The sequence below is a fragment of the Pelodiscus sinensis genome, chromosome Z, assembly GCF_052426305.1.
Source record: "Pelodiscus sinensis isolate ZL-2025 chromosome Z, ASM5242630v1, whole genome shotgun sequence".
In the NCBI taxonomy this organism is placed as follows: Eukaryota; Metazoa; Chordata; order Testudines; family Trionychidae; genus Pelodiscus; species Pelodiscus sinensis.
In genome coordinates, this window is record NC_143085.1 from 5,885,601 (window position 1) to 5,901,869 (window position 16,269).

Consider the following 16,269-nt stretch of genomic DNA (forward strand, 5'->3'; position numbering starts at 1 on the left):
ATTACTTGGTCTTTGAGTCACTTTGTCTTCAGCTGGGCAACAGAGGCAGTCATGTGAGCCTCAAGTTCCTGGTTGGAAAGATCAAGAGAGGAGCTTTATTTATGCAAGATAGTGGGACACCCCTCACTTGATGTGCATTAACTCCTAGCATTATTAGTTTGCAGGCTCATTTTTCTGGGCCACCACATCCAGAAGCAGGCTGGGTTTCACTCCAGTCAGGATATGGACAATGAGATGGTTTAATCCTAGAAGATTTACTTAAGACTGGGGGGGGGGGGGGGGGGGGGCAGGAGGGCATCTTAAAGACTAACATTTGGGCATCAGCTTTCGTGGGTAAAAAACAGTCAGCTGATATCCCAGAAGCTGTACTGTTCTCCGTGTGGAGAGAGTACCCAACATGGACAGATTCTTCAGGGACTGGAAACATCACAGCTTACACCTGAGCGAGTTCCTCTTGCTGGCTGACCACTACGATCATAATCTCAAGAGTTCACACAAGTTCTTTTCACACCCTCAGGTAGGAGACTTGAGTCCAAGGTAAGGTTAGTAAATCTCCATGAACAGTTCTTATTCCATTTTTCTGGAATTGCAAAACACTCCTCCAAACAGAGTCATATTTGCCAATATTCACAGGTGCTGGAACTAGGGGCCTACACTGCCTGCCTGGAAGGGATTTCCATTCTATTGAAGATTTACATTCTGGTTCAATGGCTCTGAGCACCCCACACTACACAAATCATTCCCTTCAAGATTCTTGATTTCATGGCTAACTATGAAGAGACTTACAAGTGACCACCTCACATCAGCTGACCAAGCACGTTCTTGAAAAGCACAACCGCTTCTCCACAAGATGCAAACATGCAACATCCTGGAGTGTGGATGAAGTGGATGGACTTGGGGCAATGCAACAGGTTGGTTGGACATGGAACACTCCAGATGAGGAATGTGTTCAAACCCCAAGGGAAGAGACTACCCGTACGGTGTTCTAGTGATAGAGCAGTGTTGGTGGGCACCCAAGGGAGTTGCAGCCACCTCTGCTCAGAGAGGCCATAAAATGGGCTGGGGGGGAGGAAGGGGAGATTGGTGTCCACAGGGATCCTCTAGCCTCCTACTTTTTTCTAAATTAAGAGGCTTTGATGCTGCCTTTGCCAGCACTTAATCATGACATGAACAGAGGCTTTAAACTGGTAGCTCCTACCAACTCATTTAATGATGCTACCACCCTGCCTTTAAGAGACATTGGGAGTGGCTTCTCTGGCAAGAATATAAACTCAGAATTAAACTACGGCTGAAAGGGCAGGCCGCAAGAGCCGGACATAGAAGCATGCACCACTCCACGATCAGCTTCCTCTTCACCACTCAGCATTGTAGGACTCTAGAGAGCTTTGCTACCACCACGGGACAGAACATGTAATCTTTTAACATCCACCACTGGGAGGCTGCACCTTTCTTTATTTCCCATGGGAATGAGGGGGAGCAGGCTGCAAACAAAGCAGTAGCCTCAGGAGAGTGGCAGATTTTACACAAGAAGCTGACGCCAACGGATACAACGGACCTGCTTGCCCAGTGTCCATCATATTCCATTAGCCATGCCTCCCCACATGAAAAGCAGCCAAAGCAGCACAAGTCCTGCCTCCAGAAAATAGCAACCACAGAGAAAACCTGCTCTGTCCTCACCATTCAAAGACCAGCTCTCTCCCCCCCTCCCCCTGATATCAGGGGAGCCAGGTCAAATCAGAGCAGCACTATGACCCAATGGGCAGAGGCCAAGTTGCAGCACCCACAGCAAGCAGTCAAGCCCTGGCAGCCCAAGAGATAAATGCCACAAACGGCACTGGGGGTCAAAGTGGAAGTCACAACTCCAGAGGTCGGCATGGGAAAGAGGTCAGTCACACCTGGGTCACACACACAGCCACTGATGTCATGTTGCTGAGTTCTGTAAGCGAGCAGGCAGAGATGTCAATCAGCTTCATTTTGGAGGATACTAAATGCATCCAGCCACAAAGAGAAATTAACTCGATTGCCAGGGAAGGGCTGGCTGAGGGAGCTTCAGCTCCTAGGACAAAGTGTCCTTTACACCGACAGAGAAGCCATTATCTCAATCAACAGAAGATCCGGGCTAATCCTGGAATGCTGCTCTCTCAGTAAAGATCAATAATGGAAACCTCTCCTGGATCAGCTGGCCAGAGAGCTTAGCCCCGAGACCAGGCACACGTCTCCAAGGGCAGGGAAAGGAAAGAACAGGCACTCCGAGGAAAGGATGCATCCGGAACACAGCACTTCCCTAAAACGAAACCTAACTACCTCCTCATCCAGGACCTAGCCAGAGTACACAGCCTGGGTAATACCCATGAAGCTACCAGGGCCAAGACAGACAAGAAAAGCACAGAGTAGCATCTAAACACAGACTGAGGCTTTAGAAGCTCTACTTCCATCTTCACCTCTTTCCTTTTAGGCTCCAGCAAGCAGACTAGGCATTTGTAGATAACCAGCCACACTCTATACCTGCCTAATACTAGGACACTACTGTTAGCATGCTAAATTCTGACTGCCACCCCTCTTCCCTCGGGGAGGGGGGGGAAATGGGTTGTTAAAAAGCCTGCCTGAGAAGTTGGGCAGGCCAATTTAGATGGGACAGAGCTTTGTTCCTCTTGAGGGAGGAACTTTGGTTTTGATGGATTTTAAGATCATTCTGTCAGTTTGCCCTGGCCTCACCAGCCAGCACAACTGTGTTTGTGGGGACAATTTTACACCGGGCTTGCTAATGTGGAGAACTAGTGTAATCAAGGCTTTGAGTCATCCCCTCTCCCAAGTGGAAGTCATTTCAATGGACTGAATTGGGACATTCGGATAAATAGAAGGGGTGAAGAAGAAAGTGAGAATGGCCACGCTGGGTCAGACAAATGGTCCATCTAGCCCAGTGTCCTGTCTCCCAGCAATGGCGAATGCCAGGTGCCCCAGAGCAAAGGGCAGGTAGTTCTAATGTAACAGGTAGTTCTCACATGATGCCTCCCCTGTCACCGATCTCCAGACAAACAGGATAGGGACACCATTCCTACCCATCCTGGCTAATAGCCATTGATGGACCTAACCGTGCCATGAATCTGTCTTGTTCTTTTATGAACCCTATTGAAGTCTAGTCTTCACCACATCCTCTGGCAAGGAGTTCCACAGGTTGACTGTACTCTGAGTGAAGAAAAACTTCCTTGTGTTTGGTTTAAGTCTGCTACCTATTAATATTATTTGGTGACCCCTAGTTTTTAATTGTAGGAACAAGTAAACAAACTTTTCCTTATTCACTTTTTCCACACCAGCCACACCTCTATCACAGTGGTCCCCAACGCGGCACCCGTGGGTGCCATGGCACCCGCCAGGGCATTTATGTGCGCCTGCCACGTGACCAGGGCCAGCCCATGCCATTCTTGCGGCCCCCAACACCCAGCAGCCCCAAAAGGTTGGGGACCACTGCTCTATCATATTCCCCCCTTCGTCTTCCCTCTAAGCTGAGAAGTCCCAAGTCTTTTAAATCTCTTGATATGGGACCCGTTCCAAACCCCTAATCATTTTTGTTGCTCTTTTCTGAACCTTTTCTGAACCTTTTCTAATGCCATAAGAAGCAAAACATCTGGCTCATTCAAACATTTACTGTAACTTCTAATTGCTTGCAAAACACGTAACATAAGAACAGCCGTACTGGGTCAGACCATAGGTCCATCTAGCCCCGTAGCCTGTATGCCGACAGTGGGCAGTGCTAGGTGCCCCAAAGATAATGATCAAGCGATTTGTCTCATGCCATCCGTCTCCAGCCTCTGAAACAGAGGCCAGGGACACCATTCCTATCCCCTAGCTAATAGCCTTTTATGGCCCTAACCTCCATGAAATTATCTAGCTTCTCTTTAAACTCTGTTATAGTCTTAGCCTTCAGTCTCCTCTGGCAAGGAGTTCCACAGGTTGACTATGTGCTGTGTGAAGAACTTTCGCTTATTAGTTTTAAACCTGCTCCCCATTAATTTCATTTGGTGTCCTCTAGTTCTTCTATTATGGGAACTAATCAATAACTTTTCTTTATTCACCCTCTCCACACCACTAATGATTTTATGTACACCTCTATCATATCCCCCCTCAGTCTCCTCTTTTCCAAACTGAAAAGTCCCAGTCGCTTTATCCTCTCCTCATATGGGACCTGTTCCAAACCCCTAATCATTTTAGTTGCCCTTTTCTGAACCCTTTCCAAGTCTAAAGTATCTCTGAGGTGAGGAGACCACATTTGTACACAGTATTCAAGATTTGTATAAAACCATAGTTTTATACAGGGGCAGTAAGATATTCTGAGTCTTATCTCCTATCCCTTTCTTGATAATTCCTAGCATCCTATTTGCCTTTTTGACCGCCGCTGCACACTGTGCGGACGTTTTCAGAGAACTATCCATGGTAACTCCAAGATCTTTCCTGATTTGTCACAGCCAAATTAGCCCCCATGATACTGTACATATAGTTGGGGTTATTTTCCCCCGATGTGCATTGCTTTACCATTTGCCATTTTGTTGCCCAAACACTCAGTTTGGTGAGATCTTTTTGAAGTTCTTCACAGTCTGCTTCTGTCTGACTATCTTAAACAGTTTAGTGTCATCCGCAAACTTTACCACCTCACTGCTTATCCCTTTCTCCAGATCATTTATGAATAAGTTGAATAGGATTGGTCCTAGGACTGACTCTTGGGGGACACCACTAGTTACCCCTCTCCATTCTGACAATTTACCATTTATTCCTACCCTTTGAGAACTGGTTAAAAGACAGGAAACAATCCATGAAAAGACCTTCCCTCCTCTCCCATGACAATGTCATTTACACAAGAGCCTTTGGTGAGGGATCTTGTCAAAGGCTCTCTGAAAATCTAACTATACTATATCTACTGGATCCCCCTTGTCTAGCACGTTTGTTAACCCCTTCAAAGAACTCTAATAGATTAGTAAGACAGGATTTCCCTTTACAGAAGCCATGTTGACTTTTGTCCACCAAATTACGTTCTTCTACGTGCCTGACAATTTTATTCTTTACTATTGTTTCGACTAATTTGTCCTGTACTGAAGTTAGACGTAATGGTCTGTAATTGCCAGGATCACCTCTAGAGCCCTTTTTAAATATTGGTGTCACGCTGGCTACCTTCCAGTCATTAGGTACAGAAGCCGATTTAAAGGATAGGTTACAAACCACAGATATAGTTCAGCAATTTCCCATTTGAGTTTAGAACCCTTGGATCAATGCAATCTGGTCCCGGTGATTTGTTAACGTTAAGTTTTTCTATTTGTTCCAAAACATCCTCTAATGACACCTCAATCCAGGACAGTTCCTCAGATTCATCACCCACAAAGGACGGTGCAGATTTGGGAATCTCCCTAACATCCTCAACCGAAAAGACTGAATCAAAGAAATCATTTAGTTTCTCTGCAATGGCTTTATCGTCCTTGACTGCTCCTTTTATATCTCCATCGTCTAGGGGAACCACTGATTTTTTAGCAGGCTTCCTACTTCTAATGCACTTAAACAGAAATTAAAAGGCACAATGACTAGAGCCAAATCTCTACAAGCTGCATGGAAACTTTTTTTAAAGACACCATAATAGAGGCCCAACTTAAATGTATACCCCAAATTAAACATAGCAAGAGACCGAAAAGAGTTATCGTGGCTTAGCCACCATGTAAAAGAAGCAGTGAGGGACAAAAAGGCATCTTTCAAGAAGTGGAAGGCCAATCCTTGTGAGATAAATAGAAAGGAACATAAACACTGTCAAATCAAGTTTAAAAATGTAATAAGAAAAGCAAAAAAGATTGAGGAACAGCTAGCCAAAAACCTCAAAGAAATAGCAAAATGTTTAACTAACCTCCTCATTTTTGTGTAATTCCCCTTTTTGAAATTAAATACCAGAGTGCTGGACTGCTGAGGTGTTCTTCCCACCACAGGAATGTTATTCTATTATGGTCACTATTCCCAAGTGGTCCTGTAACGGTTATTTCCTGGACCTGATCCTGCGCTCCACTCAGGACTAAATCGAGAATTGCCTCTCCCCTTGTGGGCTCCTGTACCTGTTCTCCAAGAAGCAGTCATTTAAGCCATTGAGAAATTTTAATCACTGCTTCTCTTCCTGAGGAGACATGTACACAGTCAATATGGGGATAATTGAAATTCCCATTAGAATTTTTTATTTTGGTAGCCTCTCTAATCTCCCTCAGCATTTCAATGTCAGTATCACGGTCCTGGTCAGGTGGTCAATAATATATCCCTACTGCTAAATTCTTAATATTGGAGCATGGAATTACTATCCATAGCGATTCTATTGAACATGTGGATTCATTTGAGATTATTTCATTTGATTCCACGTTATCTTTCACATAAGAGTGCCACTCCACCACCCACATGGCCTGCTCTAGCTTTCCGATATATTTTATATCCTGGTATGATTATATCCCACAGATTTTCCTCATTCCACCAGGTTTCAGTTACACCTATTATGTCAATCTCTTCCTTTAAGACAAGGTACTCTAGTTCACCCATCTTATTAGTCAAGACTCCTAGCATTTGTGTAGAAGCACTTTAGAAAAAATTGCTACTGTTTATTTGTCTGCCCTTCCCTGATGCATTGGATTCCTTTATATGCAGTTGTCTGTCTGCTCTGGCCCATGGTTTGTCCTCTCCCCTCTTTCTGACTACAGCCTAGAGAATCTCTATCAATGGATTCTCCTCTAAAAGAAGTCTCCATCAGACTTAAGTGCTTCTCCACACCAATCGGCCTTCCCCCAGCTCTTAGTTAAAAAGGCTGTAGAGCAGTTTTTAAATGTTTAGTGCCAGCAGTCTGGTTCCACCCTGGTTTAGCTAACTTGATAATCAAGCTAACTTGATTTAATTCATTCACTATGGTCACACCCTGCTGCCTATGGATTATGTCATCTTCCCAAATGCCCTGCTATAAGGAGCATGTAGCACTCCCCTGGAAACACTGTCTCCCTTCCTAAGCACCAGGAGCTTTCTATAAAACCCTCTTCTTCCTGGCCGCTGCAAGGGAGGCAGTGAAGCAGAAGAAGAGGAGGGCTGGAATCTGAAAGGGAATCTTCCAGTGCACACAGGATGCGCACATAGGCACAGGCACTCCTGAACAGCTAGGCACACACGCCACACCCTCTTATCAATAAGAACATGGATACAGATTAGTTTTCAAGCACGCAGCCCAGTCCCCGCCGGTTCACAGTGCTCCCATATTCAGGCCTCCTGCTCCCCCAACAACGAGCACACTCCGAGAACCTCCAACACAAGCCATCCCGGAGAGTTATAGGATGCCCAGTGGGACCAAGACCCGGAGGGAAATCACTCTGGAAGCAACACTTACCGGAAGGGATCCTTGGGAGTGAAATAAGTGGGGCCAGACAAGTAGCTTCCCATCTTCAAGCACTGGATAAACTGGCTCGGTCACAAACCTGTCCAACAGCCTCTAAACAACTCCACTGGGCCAGCATGGCAGCTGCAAGGCTTCACTTCCCCTTGTGCTAATTCAGACTCCTCACCCTCCTCTGGAACGGCCTAAGGAGTGCCAGGTCTCTTCGCCACTCAGTTTCAGCTCCTTCCTGGCTCCCATGGCTGTCACCCTCCCCTTCACTCTCTCCGCTCAGCAGCGATTATACCCTTGGGTGGGACAAGGTAACCCACTAACGCCTGGCTAAGACTCAGACATTCTTGTGCAGGCGCTGGTGGAGTTTGCAAGAGCTAACAACTGTCACGTTAGTTTTTCTTCTCTGGTTCCACCTCTGAGGGTGGGAGGGGAGGAGTCATCCTTAGGGAAAAAAAAAGAACATACAGTTCAGTGGTTAGAAGTATTCAGGAAGCAGACGCTTTCACAAGGGGTGGAGCTGTGATTCCAACTCCAAAGGGAAGCTGTGTGGTGACAAGCACCTGGAAAAGGTAGATACTCCTGTTGCAATAACAGTCAAGTGCACGAACACAAAAGCACCTCTCGCAACACAGTAATGGTACTGAAGTCAAGCGGGGCAGAGAGCTTAGCCTTGGATGCCGGATAAAAGCTCACCACTGTAGAATGCATTCTACTATTTTTACAGTCCCTCCAACCTGCCTGCACGGCGCCCTTCACTCCGAGGAACAATAATCCACCCCGCTTGGCTGCCTCAGGCCAGCTTCTATGTGGCAGCATGGAATGTAACATTGCTAGCACAACAATTAACTATGAGAAAAGGTCCAACAGCTTCGGAGCCTGAAACTGTCCCATTTCTCCCCCTGAGTTTGATTTTTAACAGACTCAGTGCAGAGACAATGAGGGCTGTGCAGCCTGATGCAGCCATCAATTCTGATGCAGGTCTAATTCATTCCGACAGTTCACACAGCTTCACTGGAAACAGCACTGCTGTGAGTCTGTGTCTAGGAATGTGCTCCTTTCTCCCACATTCCCCATATGCTGCGTGCTAAAAGTGGGCCAGTGCTCACATCCCTCATGCCCCTCACTACGAAAGCCACACCACTTTTCCATGATGATGCCAATTCTATGAACAGCCCCATCTCCCACTGCATTTTGCCTCCTGACAGAAACAGCCCCCCCTGTAATGCTGCTGTCATGCACCAAACTCCCTCTACAGTTCAGGTGACCCCATAAATCTCAGTTCTTCAGACAAGACCTTTGAAGATTTGATCCAGAGATGGCTTAAGCAGCCAACTAGTTTGTGAAAGCAGCCAGAAGATAAAGCTCAAAGTAACGAAAGCCAGCCAGACAGCTAAGCACCTAGGAATGGGTTTTGTTTGGAGATTCTTTAAATCCAAGGGATGTATATTCAATCTTCTAGTTAAAACAGGAAACATCAAGAAACTAAATTCTACTTTTGAAGCAAGTCCTGGCCATCAGGCAGCAGAAGTTACTCTCCACCCACAGAATTTCCTGAACCCTAAGTTACTTCCCATCTCAATTGTTTTTCATCACCCAATTATGAACATTACAGCTTTGATAAAAAGGCTTCTCAAAGAAGTGCTAATCTGTTTATTACAGGTCTCAAGTTTTAGATCAGGACTCCTGGCCAGAGACACCAGACTTGAAATCTGATGAATAAACCATGAAAAGCATCTTCCCAACTAACTTTGGAGACACTGCTCTGCTCAACAAACAAGTTGCACTCAAGAGTCAAGAAACTCCAAAGTTAACATTCCCACAAGTAGATTATGTTGCCTACCAAGCAGTGTTTCCCAGTTGGGGTTCCACTAAACAAAAGCAAGGGTTCCATGAAGAGCTGACACTCCCCTGCCCCGTCTTAAAGAGACAGAGCAGCGGTGGGAATCGCAGTAGCTGGGATTTTTTTTTTTTGGCCCAACTAAATGCAGTGGGGCCCTAGGGTTTCCATGGCCAAATAAAATTGGGAAATACTGGTTTAGCGGCTTGTGGCAGGAGCCAACATTCCCAACTTGTGCATTTAAACGCACAATTGAGGTCAATTAAAAAAAAGGACAGGACTATTTAAGATCCTAAATATTATACATAGGTGGCCTTAGTGTGTGTTTGCAAAATGCAAATCCTATCTTTTAATCTCATTTTGGCAAGTGGTCATGAATTCTGTGTTTCCTCTGCAAGATTTGGGGACAGACTGCACCAGCAAACTTGCAACAACAGGGACTGCTTTCTTTATGATGCATAGACATTTGACATTAACTGTTGCATGAGAAATAAAGTAGCCTGATCTCTCGCCTTGACAGGTAAAAGGGAAACATTCCTTTACACTTTAAATCTTTCCAGATTCTGCACTGGCTCATTTCAGATTTAGGAAATCAGATTTTTATATTTCAGGGGATTTTTTTTATTTTAAAATGCAAAATAACTGTCCTGGTACATTTAAAACAAGCTGCATGCATGATAGAACCCCAAGGGCTCTGAATGGCAAGCATTACATGGTGCCCATTCTAAAATGCTCTGGGGTTTTCAAGTCGCATGTTAGATACCAGGGATGGCAGAGAGCCCATGCATGGATTAAGACTCTTCAGCATTTCCACTGGCCTATAAGACATGTGAATTGCTCTTCATGCACAGAAGCGCAGGGCACTTCAGTTCATTCATGTGAATGGTAGAACTGGGGGAGGAGGTGCTCTAATCAGGTTTGGCATCTATAGGGGCAATGGAGAAGGAGAGAGTCTCGTGTCTCAGACTGGAGGCACTTTAAGTAGCCTAATGAAAACCCAATGCCTCCTTGTACTTCCAAGGCATTGACAACACAAAGATGTGGCTAGCAAGGGTCATATGGTATAATGAAAGGTCTGATCAGTGATCAGCTACTGAATTACTGATTAATATACATCTCCAAGTCAAACTCCTGCAAGCTGAGAGGTCTCTCCAACTGTACAAAAATGGAAAGGAAAGTACTGCATGTTTATAGGTCTGTGTCTATTGCTTCTAACCTAAAGCCATAATGTTGTCTCAAGCCAGGAGAGTGACAACTACTCACAGGAGTACTCAGAGAACTGTGATGCTTTAGGAATGAACGTCCGAAATACAAAGCAGACCCCTCTCACCAGTATGGCACACCTGCCTCATTCAAGGAGGCTTCACAGCTTCCTGAATGGATTTATTAGTATGCTAAGAAAAGAGCAATTCTGTAATGGTCTATTAGAAGTGTCTCTGGGAACAGAAAATCTTTTGTAAACCGTGCCTATTTCTGGTAACAAGATGGGCATTAACTTCCCTGTACTTTGGTGGCTTCCCAACCCATAGCTTTTATCTATTTAGAGTAAAAGTCTCAGAGAGGTAGCCGGGTTGGTTGTTTAAGTTAGACAATGGTCCCGTAGCACCTTAGAGACTAACAAATATATAAATAGTATCATGAGCTTTGGTTGGCACAACCCACTTTGGATGTGGGTTGCGCTCATGAAACTATTTAATATATTTGTTAGTCAGTAAGGCTACATCTAGGCTATATCCCTTTTTCGGTAAAGGGATGTAAATTAGGCACGTCGATAATGCAAATGAAGCTGGGATTTGAATTTCCCTGCGCTTTATTTGCATGGTGGCAGCCGCTGCTTTTTTCCCCCAAAATGGGGCTTCCGAAAAAACACCTGGCAGTTTAGATGCGGCATTTTCAACAGAAATGCCCCGTTTTGAAAGATCCTGTACTCCTCTGCATCGTTGTAAATGCAGGCTGACAATGTAAGTCGGGGGGTTCCAGCCCCTTACGCACTTACAAACAGGAGCAGTCTGAGGCCGGCTGCGGCAGCTGGTGCCCTAGGTGGGGCGGTGCAATCGGTGCCCCTGCCTGAATGGCTGTCAATGGCCATGACACCATCACAGGGCACCCCAGTGCCCTGTGACGTCATCATTGGGCACCTGGGACAGCGGAGCACTAGGCAGCTGCATAGCTTGCCTAGGCTCACGGGCTGCCCGCTTACAAAAAATGTGAGTAGTACAGGACCTTTCAAAAAACGGGGCATTTCTGTTGAAAATGCCCCATCTAAACTACTTTTTTTTTTTCCAAAAAAGCCCCGTTTCAAGCAAAGCAGTGGCCGCCATTATGCAAATGAAGCACAGGAAATTCAAATTGCAGCTTCATTTGCGATATCAATGTGCCTAATTTACATCCCTTTACAAAAAAAGAGATGTCGTCTAGACGCAGCCTAAGGTGCTACAGGACCACTGTTTAAGTTTATTTAGATTAAGTTCTTCAAGCAACCTTATGCCTCCCATGCTTTTCAGCACACTGGTGAGCTAAGTCCTTCCACTCAAATTACATTTTTCTATGTTGATAATCTTATGCTTCTAAGTCATCCTATTAGCATTTTTGCTTATTTGTCTCATTTACTTGTAAACCTCAATGCACACTTTGGGCACATTAAGTACAGGAGGTCCCCAACTTGCAACATGATTGGTTCCAGGGGAAGTGTAGCAATTCAAGGGCGTCGTAACTCCAACCCTCATTGACAACAGGTCATAAATGAGGGCTAAGGACAAAAGTTGGGGGGGGTTTGGCCCCTTACTTACAAAAATGGTTGTAAATGCGGGGGGAGGGGTCGTAATTTGGGCGGTTGCATCTCAGGGGCCTCCTGTAATTACTTTGATAATTTTGCTGCCCTGGAGGACAAAGAAGTAGACAAAAATAAAAGCTCAGACTAAAACATCCAACTTACTTTATATAGAATAGCCTTTGAGATCCTGCAGCAGCTGTACCCTCCCAGAGGAATTCTAACTATTCATAACACAGACCTACACCTGCTAAGTGCTTCATTGTTTGTTTGTTTTTTTAACCCCTATGAAAACTCAGAGTGACCTGTGGGCAAACAAGCACTTAGGAACAGTTTCCCTCTAAATCAAATAGCCAGAGTGAGATTTGACAGCTAAACACCTCATCCATTGAGGAGACCTCTCTAAAGCCACAACGCTTCAGTGAGGTTGTAGGATGAGCAGATAAAACACTGACCTATTCACCCCTGGAACTCAACCAAGCACTTACTGTAACTGCTAGAATCGGGGAGGGCGTGTGAGCAGGGGGAGGGGAGAGAGGAAAAAACAGAACAAGACATGGGAAAAGATGAAAAATGATGCACTTTGTAATGGCCTTGCATTACAAACAACATCATGAATCTTAGCCCCAAATGTATCTGCAGCACATAAAAGCTTGGCAGTATTCACAAGTGAACAGCAAAAACAAAGGCAGACGTGTTGGATCTGTCCCACATCTTAAATGGCACTTCTGTATTCTTTAGCTTACATCTTCATCTCGCAAAACAGTAGCACTTTGGCCCGGGAACTGTTTCCAGGCATGTTCATGCAAAATTTAAACATCTATTTGACCATATGTCAGTGGAGTGACAAGCAGATTTCTTGGTAAATATGGAACCCTAAACCAATTTTTTGCAAAGATGTAAGTATCCACCTCCACGGTGCAGTAGCGTCTTCCTGTTTCTACAGGATCGAGGCAGCAGCACAGATTGGCAGGAGGCTGCTTAAGAGTGCAGCCAGAATGTGCTAACTGACAGCCCCATCCCGGGAATTATAGAATGGTCAAGTAAAGATAAGAATTCATGAGGTTACTTGACTATTCTATTAACGGATATTTAACATGCCTATCAGGAATGATGCAACGGCACACGGCTGCAAGGACAGCTATAAAGTATAAGGGAGGCAACCACCAGACACCCACTCAAGAAGTGAGGTTACAAAATACTCCTCCTCCACATGGTCATAGAGGTGTGTCACGGTCCTCACAAGTAAACAGCATTAAGATATGGAAACAACTATGAAAACAATGCTAGGGGTTTCCCCTCCACCCTGAACCTTCCTGAGTCAGAGGCCATAGCCACAGAAGGGGCACTGTGCTTTGAAAGAGCTAGAATAAAAAAAAAAAGTCATTTCAGCTCCCTAGCTCACCACCGTCTCTCACCTCTGCCCCCTTTCCTGATCACCTAATTCCAACTCATGCAGTACTCCTATACCAAATCTTGTTTATACAGAAGATCAGTATCAGCAATGCAGTTTCACTTTAATTTGATTTTTTCAGCCAGGAACAAGGAAGAGAAACTGGCATCAAGTAATTGGCATATGTGATCAGTAGTCTTAAGTCTTATTTGTAGTTTTATCAGTAGGTAGACAGTCTGCCTTAAGGATATACCTAGGAATAAAGCCACGCTAGGAATAAAGCCAGATCCCCTGCTAGTCCCCTGAGCTGCCTCTTTGGGGGGGGGGGGAGGGGGGGAGGAGCAGGAGAAGGTGGGAAGGAGGGGCAGAGTGAGAGCAGAAGGGGTGATGTCCTGGCCATTTCCTAGGCTGGGGGAAGTCATGTGGCCAGTGGCACCCCCAGATACAGCTGTCTGCAGCGGAGACTGAGGAGGTATGTCACAGGCTTTATCTGCAGATATTCTTTAGAGAGGCAACAGATTCAAAGTCAAAGCACTAACAAGTCAGACAATTTAAGATGTCCAAGGTATGTGTCAAATGGAACTTTCCTCTACAACTGGGGAAAAGGGCTTTTTAGGTTGGGGGCCACTGACCCACAAAAGCAACAGGCAGGGGCTGCAAAAGTTAGAGACACCCCATTCACATGGCCCCCAACTCAGAAGGGGAAAGACACTCTCCACACACCAGAGCCTAGAGGGGCCCAGACTAGTAGACTGTGTACTCCAGCCCTGCTGGAGGGGGGCTGGAGTACCACCATGAGCTCCGCAATGCTGGGGGAGCTCCAAGCCTCGGGGGTCAGATCCAGGCAAGCCGAGGGCCATTCAGCCCCTGGCCTTAGGTTCCCCACCCCTGCACTACAGCCATACAGAAGATTCAGAATCCATGGACAAAGGCAGTACATGCTATTCAAGGAAGAAGGAGGGAAGTGACAAAGTTAAAATCCTCAGAGAGATGCCATTACCAGCTTGACGTGTGAGAACACTAGCCAGGCTGAGGATAAACAAAGCTAGCCAGCCTGGAGCAGCGCCAATCTGCATTATGGCCAGGCGAAAAAGTCAGCTAATCCACAGGAAGCCTGTAAACAGCTCTCCACAAGAGCAGCCGGAACTCAGCCACCAGAGGCTTCCTACCCGTTAGAGGCCTTTTAAAGTTTGGCATTGGAACATGAAGCACAAGATTACAGACAAGCCCAGCGCCAGAGTGAAAAGAGAAAGGGCGAGTCGGTCAATTAATCCTGGAACTTGTTGTTTCAGTGCATAGCCCCACCTTGGAACAAGAAGAGAGAGAAAGGCAGTTTCCTTTGCTGTAGTTGCTCAGTGTGTTCAGCATAGCAGTTCAACCAAGCATTGCAGCCAGTCAGGGAAGCACATCAGTTAGACTAGGTGATCTGATGCATGTCACAGGACAGGGAGTTTGGCATCGGATATGGTGGACTAGACTCTTCACCAGGAAATGCAAGCTTGCACATAGGGACACCAACTGCCAGGACCCTTAGCAAGGAAGGTGTTGGGAGGGCAAAGGGTTGCTCCACACTCCCAGGAGGGGCAGGGTCTTGGGCAGAAGGGGTGGGGCTGCTGGCAGGAAGTCCTCAGCACACCCCACCCCGTCCTACCCACCCAGCCAGCCCTTCACCCCACCTGGAATGCATTGCCTGGGGCTGACAGCAAATTAAAGACCTATCACAGCTGCAGCATCCTGGAGCTCCAGGCTCTTTTGAATCACCAGGCCCGGGGCAGTTGCCCCAACAGCCCCAGAGTAGACAGCACTACATCCCACCCTCACCCACATGTCAAGCCCGTGTGGGCTGCACAGGTTTCTCAAAGGAGGATCTGACTCAGTCAGCTCACTATGAGTCCATATGGTCCCCAATCCACTCAAGTCAAATCCATTGTTACTACAGCATTTGAAAGCTGCCCTATGCCTGGCATCGGTAGCCTGAAAAGTCACACCGCATAAAAAGCGGAGACAAGTTCGTTTACTCAAAGGGAGCCCTACAGGCAGGGAAGGCTGCTCTGTGATGGTGGTCAGTATGGTCATGAACACCAGAGTTTGACGGATACCAAGTTGGCAGGGTCTGGGAGAAAGGAAACCTGAGTGCTTATCCCCCAAGATTGTCTGAGTATGGGGAAGAGAAGACAGTTCTGTGATGTGTACATTGTCAAGTACTCTAGCCCTGCAGAGGTAGGGTTCAGTGGTGAAATATCAGTTTGATATTTGCAAGCTGGAGGAGGAGACAGTCTAAACGGTATGATTACAGTTCTGTCAGATCTAGAAACATTTCGGTAGCCCAACACGTTTTTCTATACACAAGTAACCAGCATGTGGGATCGTTGACAATCTTTAAAGAAAAGTTCAGTAAACAATTCAATAGACACTTCTCATGGCAGCTATCACCCAGCTCACGCAAGCAGACCCCCCCCCCCCCCCCCCCCCCGGTACAACCAAAATAAGCAGGGATGAAGGGAAAAAGCAAGATAAACTAGAACCTTAAGAAGCTGTTATACAACTGCTACTCATATTGAGTTAGCAGAAGTGGCAGAGGATCAGAATCAGAGACCCCCTAGAAAAACACAGTCAGCATAGTAAGAATTAGATATATTGCTCATGGGGCAAATGACATGCATGAAGTCCTGCTGCCAAGGAGCAGAGGATTTCAAAGGTCTCTTCTCTCTACTGTGAGCAACGTAGCCAGAGACAGGGAGAAAGGGAACTCAAGACCTGCCTACACATCAGCATCCCTCCCCCCATGCCATACACCTATGGTAAAGAGAACACCATGGCCATTCCAACTAGTTCACTGGACAGTGTCCTGGGATGTGGCTGGAGAGAAATATGCAGCCTCTCACCTA

General features: G+C 46.1%; 1 protein-coding gene across 4 annotated transcripts in view; it reads right to left on the bottom strand.

Moving 5' to 3' along the window:
• LIMK2 (LIM domain kinase 2) overlaps nt 1-16,269 on the bottom strand; it is a 51,525-nt gene that overhangs the window by 27,066 nt on the left and 8,190 nt on the right. The window contains exon 2 of one of the 4 annotated variants that reach the window (XM_075898055.2): nt 7,382-7,822. The exons of the other annotated variants lie outside the window; for them this stretch is intronic. Coding sequence (XP_075754170.1) covers nt 7,382-7,434 — 53 coding nt within the window. The 5' untranslated portion in view covers nt 7,435-7,822. The remainder of the gene's footprint in view (nt 1-7,381; nt 7,823-16,269) is intronic. 4 annotated transcript variants of the gene reach the window in all.